We start from the raw sequence: 16953 nt of genomic DNA on the forward strand, positions 1-16953 counted from the left end.
TATCTTTTTAGCAAGGCAATACCTAGAAAAAATTTTGCAAAGCCTTACTTCCTTTTGGTGATCGATCCATTCTCTATACATATCCAAGTGCCATATAGGGGAAGTTTTTTAGATTATGAGTAGCATGGTGTGAACCTATACTTGAGCACTTTTCTTATCCAACTAGGATGTTTTTTCCCCGAGGGCTAGTCTTAGGATTAGGGCGCCTATGTAAAGGACATATATCCTCCTTTTTGTATTTTACAAGTGTTACACACACTCTTGCAACACATATCATTTCTCCTTGTATTTACCATTTTGTCCAACAAGTTGTACATTCATGGAAAGATTTAAAGATTCAATTAATGTAAAGGACATATCTAGGATCATCATGCTTGAGAATTACTTAAACAATGAAACCAAACTGCATAGTGAGACAAATCTAGATTACCTCATCAAACTAAAGCACATAATAGATAAATTAACACATATTGGTCAAGATATCAAGATTGAAATGTTAGTTTAGATTAGACTCAATGGTCTAGGTGAATACTCTGATCTGTTTGTGATAGCAATGGTTGCCAAAGGTTTAGCACCATCCTTTACGATTGTATTAGACATGCTTTTGCACGAATAGTTAAGCAAAGGTGCAAAGATTGATAATAAAATTTATGATTAAGAATTATTTTCTAGATAAAGAGAACTTCACAGAGGAAATGCAAGAAATCCAAGCAAATTCAACAATCAATCTAGAGGGAACATTCACACAACCCTAAACCCTAATGAACATTCTAATATTATCAATCTTTGTTAGGTCATTATCACATTAACATTAAGGGTCACCAAAGATGGAACCCCATGTGTTAAGATTATGTCAAATGCAAAAGGAGAAATCTAAGCAAATTCAACAATGAAGGAAAAAGAAATATTTAGACAAAATTGAACCTAGCCCTCTAATAAGTATTAATTTTCAACAACTCATCATCAACTAGTATAAAAGATGTTCCACATAGAGGGGAACATGATATGCTAAAGTCAAAGCAACTATATAAGAGGCACTAATCAAAACAATGCTCTTAGAGAGAGGCAATTTTCATTGGTATGGGATCTAATGCCTTTGGTAACCTAAATATAGAAAGAAAAATAGGCAATGATTTCCAACATCACGATCTAAGAGATTAAATGTTCTCCTCTTCATCATTAGCTCTTTCATATGGGTTTATGCTTTTAATTTTTCTCAATAGGTGGAGCATTATAACTAACGACTATTCGAAAAATACCTAGACGCATATCTCTAACGCAGATGTGCACATTTTCTGAGCAAAAACCTACGAGCCAAAAAGTCCGAGCGATAATGTTTGACACCAACAATGCTACTATATTTCTCAAAGGAATATACAATTCTTTCTTAATTTGTCATTTATGGAACCATATACTTATTTATTTATTATTATAACCCTCATTTTATAGAACATCATCTATATAGTAACAAATAGGAAGAACATTAGAAACTCCTATAAATCCCTCCCTACTATACTCTCTTTTGAGGATTATGGTAATTCAATTGAATTAAAAGAGTTCCCCTTAGCTTTAGCAATCCCATAGTTGAAGTATTGAGAAGCTCTCATGTAACAATGTATACCATATTCCTTGGATGAGTAGGAAAAGGATATTGAAAATCTCATAATTAAATCTGTTATTATCGATCATAAATTAATCCCTAATACATTATCAAATATGGGAAGGCAAGGGAGGTATTTTCAAAATATTCCCAATTCTCCAAACCTAAGTACTTTTAAGGAAATGTGGTCCCTACTGAACTCCTTCCTACCATAATATGAATTAGGAAAAAGTTATAACTCTCATATACATCTTGAAATTTCCAATTTATCTCTTCTATACCTGCATAAATTATGATTTTAAGCCTACCATTGCATAGATCATGAAATTTTGAATATTTTTCCTTTTTACAGCTCCTCAGTCTGAGCTAAGGAGCAAAAGTTATGACCCATTCTTTGTAGGCTCTCCAAGGGTATTCCGCCGGTGCAATAGTGTTGGGGCAAGCTCTTCAAACCAAATTACTCTAGCAGAATACACTCAGAAGGTCTATTAAAAAGAAATTATATATTTTTCTTAGCTCATCCTGAGGAGTTGTAAAGATGATATTTGCTCAGATTTTCATGATCCAACCAATGGTGAAAGGAAAAGAAAGGATATTTGAAAGTCATAAAATAAGTCGCCACTTGGACACTATATATGTATATTATCTAAAGGTATATTTATAGTCTATCTCTGTTCATTAATATTTCATATTTACTTATATATTCCTTGAAATAATTTAGAATTTTGTGCTCCCCAAAAATGACTTGAGCCTATATATTTTGACCCCTCCCACCTTTTGTCCGCTCATCGCTCGAGGGTTTTCGCTCGAAAAATAGAAAGCCCCTCTCCAACCAAAAATCAAACGCTCTTAATACATTCAATGATTTCAAAGGATTAATGGAAAAAAAACTAGAAAATTCATCAAGATTCTTCAACGTGATAATGGAGGTGGATACAAGTTAGCTAAGTATAATGTTTTTTAAAGACACTTCAAAATAAAAAGACAATTTACTTGTAGATACATTCCATATTTGAATGGAATAGCAAAGGAGAAGTATAGTCATTATAGAAACAACACTATGTATGTTTGATGAAAAGAAAACTCCAAGGCCATCTTGGGAAAAAACTTGTGAAAGAGCTATGTATTTAATGAAAAAAGCTCTTATTGCTATATTGCAAAACATGATACTATAAGAGGCATTTACAAGAATTATGCCCATAGTTAATCATCTAAGGTTGCTTGGCTCTCTACTTATCCGTATATTCTAGATGAACTCAATTATAACAAACTTGATGTATAAACCATCAAAGGGTCTTCATAACATATTTAGAAGAATTCAAAGCATGTAGATGGTATTATTTAGTTAAAAGAAGATTGATTATATAGAAATGTCATTATTGAGGAAACTACATCATACTTAGGTCATCCTATAGCGGTTTCAGTTCTTACTCCACCATGAACTTAATAATGCAAAGAATCACCTTAAAAACATAATAAAATAGTGCTTCCACTACATATGTCAAAAGATCTTCCCTTGAAAGTAAAGAACCACAAAGGTGGACTTTAAAGAAATATTTTTTCTTTCATGGAAGAAAATTAATGAACTTGCATGTTTCAAAGAAGCATTTCAAGTACTTGAATGACAAGATGCCATAGTTGAAGAGAACAATTCTCTCATTAAAAAATGTAGACTTTTAAGTGGGATTACAAAGTAAAATTGAATAAAGATGGTAGCATAGATAAGAAAAATCAACTTGTTACTAAAAGTGGAGAATATGGTATAGAGAATGACAAAAACATTTGCACTTGTTTTAAAAATGACAATTGTCAGAATAGTTACATAGCACCACACTTTGGTTGGCCTATACATTAAATGGATGTGAAGGATGCCTTTTTATTGATTTTCCAGACAAGGAAATCTATAAGCAACAGCCAAAATGTGATGTTGTCAATTCAAAGGTCAATAAAAAAATCATTTTACATTGCTTAGATTCTCGAAGCAAGCACCAACAACATGGAATGCAATGGTCCATAATCATTAGATCAGCATATGTATTTTGAACCATTAGATTTGAATCACTAGACATTGTTCTAGTTGTCTTAAGGTGGATGATTTAATAATCACAAGATCCATTAGAAATCATATTTTAGGAGTCAAAAGTCATTTCACATAAAAATTTGACATGGACATGGGAGACCTCCATTATTTTCTTAGCATAGAAATATGGAGATTTACAAATGGCATTATGTTGACACAAGAAGGCAAGTACAATCTAAAAGTTTTAAAGTACTTTTGCATGCAATATTTGCAAACCCTTGCCTGATCCCGTGGAATCAAGCACGAATCTTTCAACTTATGATAGGTCACTAGACACAATTCCTTAGCAATACAAAGAACTCATCAAAAGTTTGATTTTGTTTTCTTTTATGAGACCTACATTTCATATTCAAAATTCCAAAGGGCTCATCTAGACATAGCTAAAAGAGTTGTCATATATCTTCATGGTACAAGGGATTATGGCCTCAAATATGAAAATTCCATAGATTTAGAAAATTATGTTTTACTGATGTAGAATGGAATAGGAGTGTGATGTTAGAAGGTGTACAAGTTGTTTCTCCTTCAATCTTGGCTTAGTGGCCTTATCATGGCAAAGTAGGAAGAATCCAACAATAGTTTTGTCATCAACTAAAGTAGATTACAGTGGACATACAACTGCTAACTATGAGATAATTTGGTTTGGAAGGTCGCACTATATATTCTACTAAAGTTCGTTTAGATAGTTACTTTATATCTTCTACTAAAGTGGAATATAGAGGCTCTACCAATGCTATCTATGAAGCAATGTAGTTTAGAAGGTTACTCTCTTAACGTGATATTTTATCACATAATCCTAGTATATTTTATTATAGCTTTAGAGGGGGAGTAATGGTTAAGTTGTTGCAATGTGTACACTCGTGTCATTAGTTCTTTTACATAGTATATTAGCTTTTTGCATAGTTTGTTATTCTTTCCATACAACTTTAAGGTATGTTCTCGAATGAAGTGCTCTTCATTTTTAGGACACGTCTGGTGGATATCGTTTTTCAATATTGTGTTTGTGAAACTCAATATTATTAAAAATTCTCAATTTTGTTGGAAATTTTTGCAAATTCTAATTGTTGCATTTTTCAACTTACATGTCTCAAACATTTTTTTCTTATATGGTCCTCTTTTTTTACATTTTATCCAACTGATGGAATTAATTATATGGCTCAATTGAGGCTCAATTATTGATGGGACATTTTAATCTAAATGCACACTTTGATCTCCCAACTAGCCTTTGGTAAGGATAGTGCCATACACTTAATTCACATCCATTGGATAATTCTTTAGCATGTATAATCCCCAGTCATTTTGTGACCCTTCTTATTTTTTACTAACTTTAATATCTATTTTGCAGAAGTGGTTTATGCATTTACTATTGACATCATTTTTTCCTTTTGACACTTATAATACAAATCCAATTTTTTTCACTTATTATCAGTAGGTGGGGAGTAAGTTCCACATGGTGGGCTTACCCTCTAAGTTGGGGGTGGGACACACACACACCCACCCCTTCCCCCTTTTACTTTCACTTTACCCTAATTACTCCCCCCCCTACCCCCCTCTTTGCTTTCCTTTTTCCTAACCCCTTCCCCTGATTCCCTTTCTTCCTAAGTAATCCAACTTATTTCTACTTTTTTCTTTTTTATATTTTTTCCTAACATTTTTTCTAATTATCCCCCTCCCCTCCAAACCCCCTCTTCCTACCTTTTCTATCCCCCTCCCCCCTTATTTCCAAAATTTTCCCCTCTATTATTTTAAAAAACTTTTCCTAGGTTTTTTCCCTTATTTCCCTATTTTGTCACTAATAACCTTTGTTTTCTTTCTTCTTATTACAATCTCTCCAATTTATTCTGCCTTCTTTCAAAAACTTCGCTCTACAATTGTTCCCTATTTTTCCTAATTCTAAGTACTTTATCATCTCCATAATTCCCCCCTTTCGTTCCTAATTTTTCCCTATTTACCTAAATCTCCCCTATTTTTTATATTTTTCATAATTCCTCCCTATCTTTCCTAAATTTTTGCCTCCCTCCAATTTCCCCCTTTTCTCTAATACCTTACAAGGCTCTCTAAAGCCCTCAAAATCTCCTACGCTATGCCTACCTACAACCCTCACCTACAGCGCTACTAAAGGCAACCCCCTACATGCACAACCTTAAAAACCCCCCACCCGTGCCTCACTTGCAATAGTTGCAGTACAACTAAAACCCACACCTCTCCTCATCCCTTGAGCCCCCCTATAGTCTACCTCTTTATCTTCCATTGACTGCCCACCTTCCCAAAATTTAAATCCCCCACTTTCCCCACACTCCCTTCCCTGACTACCTTGCCCTCTTTCCTTATAAAAAGCCCACCTCTAAACTATCATTCCCTACCCACTTACTGCTCTTGACCATCCACTACCCAGTGCCCCTGCTGCCCCGCAGTCTACAGCTTCTCCACTCCTCTGTACCCTCTGCCTTCTCACCCTCTAGAGTCTACACTACTCTGTGCCTCGCACTCCGAATCCTCGTTGCTAGTTTACAATCTGCGGCTCACTCAGCGCAGCTGTCTGCCTAGCTTGTTGTGTGCCCAAGCTCCGATACCTACAGTCTCTAGTGCTCTCCCCACCACAGTACTTCTTGGCTCCCTAGTCAGTGCCTTCACATTCTGCCACCTTACTAAATACTCACTATGGACTCTCAGGTGCATGACAACGATGTGACGCCAATAGCAAATGTATAAGTGCAGACGCCGAGTCTGCATGGAGTTGATGCATGTAGAGGTAAAGTCAAATCCCCTGAAAATCACGTTGCAACGTGAAACCCTCAAGTAGAGTTTGGTTCAAATCCTAATTTGCAATGAGGATCATGGAGGGAGTGCCATATGATTTGAGGGAAACAAGGGGAGATATTTCCTTTACTCTGTCTTCATTGGGGCCTTTTGCTTAATAGAGCCAGTTGACACTTGGCCTCGCTTTTGTTGTGTGGCATGCCAATATGCAGTGGCCAATTTTAAGTAGAGGAGGATGGTCCTTGGGCTCCTATGCCTTCCTTGGAATCATCTAGGCTATGTCACCTTGGAAGCTTCAAGGGGTGCTCATCGGGGACTTAGAGGACTTGCACCAAGTCCCAGATCTAGCTGAGGTCCTTGCTAATTCACCTCCCTTTGATTGATCGTACTATTTGAGCTCCACCTTGAGAGTGTCATGTGAAGTAGAGTAAGTGACCCAACCTCCTCTTGCCCTCGTCCATCTACCTCATTTTGTTGTATTGTACTTTGCATTTCGTGCTTAGACATGCCATCTCTCCTTTGAGTTATGTATGTTGTTACTCGGTCTTTTGTCTTTCTTCCTTTATTGTTGCCTGTGCCCTTGCCTTCATGTTCTACACGCAGTACATTGTATCCCTCTTGAAGTTGGTGTTCATGGGCTAACTCTGTGATCCGCTCTCGAAAGATGGGTACTTTGGAATCACCCTAAGGCTGCCCAAGTTTTTGTTGATGCTAGTTGTATAGGTGGCATGCTGCTTGGTGGTTGCCTTTGCTCCATGCTCGATTCTAATTAGATTTGTTCCTATCAAGCCGTGGTTGATAGGCCTTAGTGTGGCTAATGGGATGAGATTTTTAGCCATTGTATAATCATGTCATCAACGTGTGTGTGAGCATGCATAGGTGTGCTCCTAGCTTCTAGTGGGCTTGCTCGTGTAGGTATGCTCGAAGCTAAAATGGGAAATTGTTGTAGAACGGCATGCCCCAATCCACTTGTCGAAGGTCCTAGTATGTGGCAATGGTTTTTGCTCAAGAATGCCTTGGGACATTTTTGGTACCCTTGTTTGGCTTGATGTATTTAAACAAAAGCTTCAAAAATGGCCTCACTGAGGCACCTTCCATCTTTCGACTCATGAGTTACCCTTGGGAAGAGCTATGCAAGGATCAGATGTGTCAATTGATTACAACAATCTTTCAATAGATAATGATCAACAAATTTCCATCATCTTCAGCAACAATGAACTATTCTCCACATAGAAGTTGCACGAGTTCCACAAGTGTTTTTCCTTGAGGAGCTACTAGCTCTTTGGCATCCAATCTATTTCGTGTGGTGGCACTACTTATGATGCTGGTTGGTGTGGTATCTTCTTGCAAGACATTGGGTTGGGTACGGATTTAGAACACAACATGGTGAGGGGCATAGGGAGTGTTTGTGGGAAAGGCAATGATGCTACGTAGTTGCAAGCTGGGGAGGGAGATCGCACAAGAGTTTGAGTTTTTTTAGCATTGTGTGCAAAGTAGATTACAATAGATGAAAGTGTGACTTTGCATGAAAATTTCCTTTTTGTTAGAACTATAGCCACAACTTTGAGCTTTGCATGCAATGCCTATCAATTTGAATAGTGGCATCGATTTTGCATAAATTTGCAATGTGGTAGCTTTGTTGTCTAGTCCTTGCACGTGTGATTGTGCTCCCTCATGAGAGTGCCATAAAGGCGAACTTTGAAAAGAAACTACATGATATGGTTTTACCTTACTCCCATTGACCAACTTGAGAATCAACTTCCCTTGTGAGTTGGCCAGCTGTTGAACACTTAACCTAAATGGAAGGTTCCACCCAAGCTTGAGGTTTGGTTCGAGAGGGCTGAGTTTTGTAGAGTAATACCAGCATGTCCTTCAAATTCTTGTTTACAATTTGTCGATCATGCATGCCTTCCCCCATTGTTGGATAACTTGTGCCCACAATTCTAAGACTCTGAGCTCATCTAGTGTAGCTAGCTATTGTAGTCTTTTAGTGATAGATTAATGTTCTTCTAGTTGATGATTAACATATACTTAGAGGCTTACAACCAAGAATTCTAAAGGTGCAGCTTCTTCGAACCCATAAGCCATCGAAAAGGGTGTCAATTGGCTATCAATTTGTAGGATGTGCTATAGGTGTGCACTAACAATATTTGTTAGGATTGCCTTGACAACATGTTTGTGGATTCTCGTTGGTTATTGCACTGCAAATAGTACATTGTTGCCACTACTTTGCCTTCCTATTTTTCACAATTAGTCTATTTCTCATTATGTTGAAATCACTTGTGTTTACTATATTGGGTCTCCTATGATGATAAAACTAACATTATTTATTGTTTCTATTCTCTATCCTCATGCTAAATATGTTGCAAACAAAACTTGTGGTTTCAAAATATCGCATACCACATTCATGCTTCTATGGGGGAAGCACTCTCTCTCTCTCTCTCTCACGATGATGAAGTGTAAACTAACTGTCACTGAATTTGGCCTAGGGTACTAGGCTAGGGGCCTTAGTTAATTCCCAACACGTACCTATGATTTTATGTGCAATAAGTGCAACTCCTGGTGCTCTTAGAGTGGTTTCATTTTCTAAGGTCATTGGTTTGGTTCAGTGGGGTCATCCTTTAAAAACTGACCCCCTAGAGATCCTACAAAATAAGGTCATTGGTCATCTAACCCCCTAGGGGCATTAAAAATCCCACGACTCATTTTGCTCATATGTCTGTGGGTGGCCTATCTGCTTGCCTTGTGTCACCCCTGGAAGCCCTTAGAGCCCTTCCTTGGCTTTCCTTGCTGATTTGAGACTTCACCCCTACCAAGGGTAGCTTCATTCCTAGATGGCGAATTTCTGCAACTCTCCCTTTGCTTGCTGAAGTGGAATTTCGCGCTTTCTTTGCGACAGTTCTCCTCCCCTTGGTGCCCTCTGTTGCTAGCATGCATCCGAGACCGTGACGTCTTCATTTTGGGCCACTTTTGAAGCTGTTTTCGACTTTCTTTGCGACAGAAGTTCTTTTCTGCATCTGCAGGCGCCTCTCTTCCGACTCTTGCCTGGTGCAAGATGCACTAAAAATGGAGCTGTTTGTGGGCTATAAACTCTATTCTGGTAGATGCATTCTTGCCTGATCTGCTATAGCTTGCTGGGCGCACTTTTCTCTAATCTTTTCTGGTGCGCTAGAAGACACTCCTAGGTAGCTCCCTCCTACTAGAGTTTGCTATCGGCTTCTCATCCTACTTCTAGAGTTGTTTCGGGCTGAAACAGGCTCTTTTGTTGGCTATATTCTCATCTTCCCTTTCTACTCTCTGCTACAGCTATTTTCACCGAGTTCTTGCTAGGTTGGATGCCCTACCATTGGCCCGGGAGAGGATTGGGGCATTAGTTGTGAGACTCTCTTCCTAAGGGTGTAGTGGTTAGCCTTGGGCTCGGTAATGGGTTGGAAATGGGTAATGCATTGCTTAGCATGCTGTCAGACTAGTCTACTTGTCAATATGCTTGTCTACTAAAAGGAACCAGCCACAGGTTGGCATTATACTGGGTTGCAAACACAGATGGCTTCTATGTTGCAAGTTTTGACTCAGCTCACTCGGAGCTTTGCTGAGATTGTGCATAATCTAGCTTTGATGCTAAGGGCAAAGGCATAACCCATTCAGGGTCCACAAATGCATGTGGGACAGCCAATACCAAAGCCACCGACACCAGTGGTACAGCCACTATCAGAGCCACCTACACCAGTGGTGCAGCCACTTGCAGTGCCACAGAGGCAAGGACCAAATGGGAATGAGCATGGTAGCAATGCTCAAAGTGTGCAGCAAGGGCAACAAGCCCTGCCACAGTATGTGGTTCATCCTACACACTTTGGAGGAGGATCCATATTTTGGGCCATGACCTCACAGCCAGCCCCAAATTCTTTGTATGCTAATGTGGGGATACAGCTTGGATTGCAGGGAGGCAACCTTATGATGTCACACACTCAGCTAGTATCACCTGTGACTGCAAACCCAGCTGTGGGGGGTGTTCTTAAATCTCCCGAAGGACCCCAAGGACAGCAGCCACTTTATTTGCAGCCTCCTGGGTATGATCAATTGGAGCCCACGCTCAAGATGAAGGATTACAAGGGGGGGCAACAATGAAGTTTGAGACCTTCAATGGTCGTGCACATAGAATGAAGGCTCTTACTTTCTTGCAGCAATTTGATTTGGCTTTTGCTGGAGGGTACTTCAGAGTCTTCGAAAATCAAGAAGGCAGCCATATTCCTTAAGGGAAACGCCATGCAGTGGTGGTCTAACCTTCTCCTTCAGGGTCAAACACCTACTACATGGGTTGAATTCAAAAAGGCATTCTCAACCGCATGGCTCACCACTACTTTTGAAGTGGATGTCATAACTCAATGGCATAACTTGAATGCTAGGGAATGCAGGAATCTTTAGGAGTACAACATTCCTCGCAGTTCTCTAGCTAACCGACCATCATACGGGGTGAGTGTGGCACAGCAGGAGGAGATCACGTGTCAAGTGAATGAATTGTTACAGAAGGGGCTGATTCAGCCAAGCTCTTCTCCATATTGTTCTCCCGTCCTACTTGTGCAGAAGAAGGATGGATCTTGGAGAATGTGTATTAACTACAAGGCTTTGAATAAGATCTCTACCAAGAATCGATTTCCTATCCCACCTATTGATGATATCTTGGATTGATTATAGGGATCAGCCATCTTCAGTCACATTGACTTGAAGAGTGGTTACCATCATATATGAATCAGGCTCGAAGATGTACATTAGACTGCCTTCACGACCACTTTTGGGCTTTATGAGTTTCTTGTTATGCCATTTGGTTTGATCAATGCTCCTACTACCTTCAATAATATGACGGATCGCATTTTCAGGAAGTTTGTGGGTTTATTCTTTGATGACATTATTGTGCACTCCAAAGATGAAGAGGAGCATAGGCTACACTTAGCAGTAGTATTTGCAGAACTCAAGAAACACAGTTTACTGGTCAACACCAATAAGAGAGTTCTTCATGCTAGAGATACATTTCTTGGGACACATCATCTCACGAGATGGAGTGAGGATGGACCGTGCCAAGATAGAGACAATCAAGAACTGGCCTCCATTGAAGAACGTACATGAAGTTCATAGTTTTCTTGGCTTGTGTTCCTACTACACGCGCTTCCTTCACTATTTTGCTGAGATAGCTTCAAGGAAGGCAGTGCCTTTCCATTGGGGGAAGAAGAAATTGCAGCATTTAATGAACTGAAAGAAAAGCATGTCCATGGAAAGAGAGACGGTGCCTTAACTGTGGGAGGGTGCACTGTATTGTTGTATGCATACTTAATCAATGGCAGGTACTCTTTCCACTTTGTTTTGTGCTCAGACACATAGCATCGGAGCAAATCCAAAGCTGTAGAATTTGCCTCTTTTGATTGACCATCAAACTGTGGATGATAAGAAGATGAAAAAAACAGTGAGGTTCCCATGTCTTCAAACAAACCTCTCCAGAACATGTCATGGACATCCCTCAAACAAACCTCACACTGTTTCTGCCATGAGACTTCTATGATGAGTGATCATGACACTCCAGTTGGTTGATACACTCCCATATGGATGGATCTGCAGTGCTGTTGTATGTACATTGTATTTTTGGTTCATGTGATGTACTACTATTGCCTCTTCTGATTGACCATCAGACTATGGATGATAAGAAGATGAAAAAAACAGTGAGGTTCCCATGTCTTCAAACAAACCTCTCCAAAACATGTCATGGACATCCTTCAAACAAACCCCACAGTGTTTATGCCATGAGACTTCTATGATGAGTAATCATGACACTCCAGTTGGTTGATATGTACATTGTATTTTTGGTACTTCATGTGATGTACTACTATTGATTATGGGCTGTTTTATGCCTATTGTGACACCCTTTTCTATTTGCTGTAATTTTGGGACAGCAAAGAAGATAGTTTGTTGTTTCAAGAGGGGGTTATGTCACGGGGACGTCGTGGTGATGGTGAAGTGTCTAAACTAATTGTCACTGAATTTGGCCTAGGGTACCAGGCTAGGGGCCTTTGTTAATGCCCAAAAGGTACCTATGATTTTATTTGCAATTAGTGCAACTCCTGGTGCTATTAGAGTGGTTTCATTTTCTAAGGTCATTCCTTAAAAAACTGACCCCCTAGAGATCCTACAAAATAGGGTCATTGGTTCCTTTGCACTAGGGTCATGGTGATCTGACCCCCTAGGGGCATTAAAAATCCCACGCCTCATTTTGCTTATGTGTCTGCTGGTGGCCTATTTGCTTGCCTTGTGTCACCCCTAGAAGCCCCTGGAGCCCTTCCTTGGCTTTCCTTGCTGATTTGAGACTTCACCCCTACCAGGGCCAGCTTCATTCCTAGATGGTGGATTTCTGCAGCTCTTCCCTTGCTGGCTGAAGTGGAATTTCGTGCTTTCTTCGCTACAGTTCTCCTCCCTTTGGTGCCCTCTGTTGCTGGCATGCTTCTGGGACCTGGACGCCTTCATTCTGAGCCACTTTTGAAGCTTTCTTCGCTTTTCTGCATCTGAAATCATATTCATGGGATCCTCTCTTCTTGCTCCTGCCTGGAGCAAGACGCACTGAAAACGGAGCTGTTTGTGGGCTGTAAACTCTGTTCTGGTGGATGCATTCTTGGCTGATCTGCTACAGCTTGCTGGACGCACTTTTCTCTAATCTTTTCTGGTGCTCTAAGACACTCCTAGGCAGCTCCCTCCTACCAAAGTTTGCTGTCCGCTTCTCATCCTACTTCTGGAGCTGTTTCGGGCTGAAACAGGCTCTTTTGTTGGCTGAATTCTCATCTTCCCTTTCTAATCTCTGCTACAGCTATTCTCACTGATTCTTGCTAGGTTGGATGCCCTGCCGTTGGCCCGGGAGAGGATTGGGGCACTGGTAGGGGCATTCTAGCCTTCCTTGTCTTGAATGGTTCCATGATGTTGTGCAGTGAAGTTCTATGCTCTGAGTTTTGTTTGTGAACAAAGGCAATCAATTAAGTTGGCTGTATTTTCATCTTTGTGACATAGTAGAGACAGATACACTACCCTTAATGTTCTGGCTGTTTCGGGCTGAAACAGGCTCTTTTGTTGGCTGAATTCTCATCTTCCCTTTCTAATCTCTGCTACAGCTATTCTCACTGATTCTTGCTAGGTTGGATGCCCTGCCGTTGGCCTGGGAGAGGATTGGGGCACTGGTAGGGGCATTCTAGCCTCCCTTGTCTTGAATGGTTCCATGATGTTGTGCAGTGAAGTTCTATGCTCTGAGTTTTGTTTGTGAACAAAGGCAATCAATTAAGTTGGCTGTATTTTCATCTTTGTGACATAGTAGAGACAGATACACTACCCTTAGTGTTCTAAGGTGGGTTACTCTCTCTCTCTCTCTCTCTCTCGCTCTCTCTCTCTCTCTCTCTCTCACACACACACACACACACACACACACACACACACACAAAATTCAACCCATAACTTCTGCCACACTCTTCTCATATCCCTCATCCCCTCACAATTCAGCCCATACCCCTCATCCCCTAAATTCACCCCATATCCCTCATCCCCTACACCCCTTATTCCCTAGCTTCAACCCATACTCCTCATCAATGGTATGATCTTCTGGCCTCTCAGGAGGTAACTCCTCTGGGAGTTCATTTGAAAAACAATCTTGAAACTGAAATAAAAACTCAGTTTGCTGTTTTTCCAGCTTGGAAAAATCAGAGTTATCCTCATTTGGTTCTTTTTCTTCGACAAAAATCAAATACGCAGAAAGATGCTTTTTCATTGTAAAGGAAATCGCCAAAGTGGATACAACTGGGACTGATTCTCCCTTCGAGTTTACATCTATGACTTGGGTTTTACCCCTATAAGTCAAGGTAAGCTTCTTATCATGTGTATCTATGATATCATGCACACGGTACATCCAAGGCATCCCCAACAAAACATCACACTCAGGTAAAGGCATGTCGCGAAGAAAGCACAAAATTCCACTTCAGCCAGCAAGGGAAGAGCTGCAGAAATACGCCATCTAGGAATGAAGCTGCCCCTGGTAGGGGTGAAGTCTCAAATCAGCAAGGAAAGCCAAGGAAGGGCTCCAGGCCTTCCAAGGACTTCCAGAGGTGACACAAGGCAAGTAGATAGGCCACCAGCAAACACATAAGCAAAATGAGGCGTGGGATTTTTAATGCCCCTAGGGGGTCAGATGACACACCATGACCCTAATGCAAAGGAACCAATGACCCTAGTTTGTAGGATCTCTAGGGGGTTAGTTTTTAAAGGATGACCCCATTGAACCAAACCAATGACCTTAAAAATTGAAACCACTCTAATAGCACCAGGAGTTGCCCTTATTGCACATGAAATCATAGGTACCTTTTGGGCATTAACTAAGGCCCCTAGCTTGGTACCCTAGGCTAAATTCAATGACAATTAGTTTAGACATTTCACCATCACCACCACGTCCCCGTGACATTAACACACAACCACAAGCTTATAGTTCTTCTTCCAAAGCATTACTGTTTGAAAGGTTACCTCCCTATATATACACAAATGAAGAGAGCGAGGGAAAGAGAGACGTCATAATAAGGCATTTCACCACCCAGCAATCCAGCAACTTGGGGCGCAGCAGGAGCAGCTACTCACACACCCTCAGGCCTACTTCCACGAGGCAAAGAAGTCCAGAGAGTAGCTGCAGACTGAGCTTTACTAGGGCTGGTATCTTGGCCATCTCCTAGGGCAGCAAGAAGCTGAGGTCAAAGGACGGAGAGTCTACATAAGCTTGAGGTGGAGCACACAATCTCAAAGTCTAGAGATATCCCACATATAGTAGGAATACGTGGTGGTAAGATCAAAGGACCACGCTATGGTGAGACTTCGGATCTATCTCTTTTATATTGTGTCTATAGCTTTGGGGCAGAAATATACTCTTTTGGTAGCTTCTATATCTAGCTGAATCATTGTCTATTTAAAAGTCTGCACATCTATTTGAAGCACATAAGTTAAGAAGTTTGTGAATCCACTCCCCACACACACTGTGTGAGCTCCTGGGCTATTCTATCAATTTCTGCTGTGCATACCCCGTACAAGCTCTACAACTCTTGAAATTTTACAAAGCTACAACCTTGGCTAAACCATGTAGCCAATTCCTAAGTCAAATATATCTTTGATCTTATCCAGATAAAAGTTCCTTCGATTGATTGATGGGAATGAGGTGATACCATTTGATATAAATTCAAAAGAACTCATCTACTCTTCGTATAGATTGATTCCTCCGGGTGGAGACCCACCTTATAAAAGAGAGAGGCCAGCTCCTTCACATGCAAATCAAAAAACTTAGCAAGAATAAAAGACAAGACCATAGGTGGGCTAAAAGTTTAGAAGACCACTCTGAAATTCTAAATTCCAAGAGATACACAGGATCACGGAGCCAGAGCGGTAGCTAAGTCGAAACAGCAGCGACAAAGGAAAAACTCCCCTGATCTGAGTTACCAAAATACAAGCATTTCGGATGGCTACTGTGCTTTTTAATTTTATCCGACGTTATCTTTAGGCCTGCATCGAAATTTCCAAACAACTTTGTCCTCCAAACGCCTTAAATCGGTAAAAATACTTTGCCACGCGAAATCATAATAATACTCCAGGATAAGGGGAACATTCTCTTTACTCAAATAGCCAAACATGGAAAAACAGAAATGAAACAGGCTGAACAGGAAAACCATATGATAGCCCTCCTCACATAATCGAGAAGTGTTCAATCAAGTTTCGACGAGCAATTCTATAATTCTGCAATTCTATAACTCTTAAAGATACAGGTTACACATTGAGAGCAAAACGTTACAATAAGCAAGACATCAGATAACAATAAGTAAGATTATACACTTCCATGTCTTGTACTTTGAAAGCTTAGTTATAATAAATTCAGCGCCCATGTGTGTCCCCGTCCGCAGTTGGCGGGCTTAGTTATAATAGAGCTCCAGCCCCATACCGTCGTGGATCTCGTAGTCCTGGAGTGTGATGTGGTCCTTGTAGATGGTGTACCATTTCTGGATGCGAATTTTCTCAGGGCGGGTGCCGGTTTGGGCGGCGACGAGCTTCTTGAGGTCACCGATGGTGTCATCCTCGTTGCATTTGACGCGGACCTTCTTGCCGAGACGATCGTTGAGCACTACTTCGATCATGGCTGGTGCTGATCACACAACTCAGAAAACAGACTCAGAGAAAACAGAACGAAAACAGAAAGGGCTAGGGTTTGAAATGTCGAACGTAACAGGTTATTTATACAAAAGCTGCCTTGCTGCCCACGTGTACACTCCTGGACTCACATATGTGCTCCCTTTCCCGGGGGGTTCTAGCCACCTCCCCTGCTTCGCACTTGTGCGCTCCGATGGCCATACCAATCCGGCGGCAGCGGCAGCGCATCGAGTTCAGCTTCTTACCGATCCATTTGACCACTTGGGTGTGCTTGGTCTCAACGCCCGGTGGCGCTTGGGCCACCTTGTACGTAGCAATGTCC

At 40.7% G+C, this 16953-nt stretch overlaps 1 protein-coding gene across 1 annotated transcript; it reads right to left on the minus strand.

Moving 5' to 3' along the window:
• Positions 1–16274: 16274 nt before the first annotated feature.
• Positions 16275–16704, minus strand: LOC147890076 (ubiquitin-like protein 5). Its single transcript, XM_087390769.1, has one exon. The coding sequence runs from the start codon at positions 16616–16618 to the stop codon at positions 16397–16399; it is 222 nt and encodes a 73-aa protein (XP_087246895.1). The 5' UTR covers positions 16619–16704; the 3' UTR covers positions 16275–16396.
• Positions 16705–16953: the final 249 nt, after the last annotated feature.

Source organism: Dipteris shenzhenensis, chromosome 19, assembly GCF_047967505.1.
Source record: "Dipteris shenzhenensis isolate YYH24624 ecotype China chromosome 19, Dip_SZ_1.0, whole genome shotgun sequence".
NCBI lineage: Eukaryota > Viridiplantae > Streptophyta > Polypodiopsida > Gleicheniales > Dipteridaceae > Dipteris > Dipteris shenzhenensis.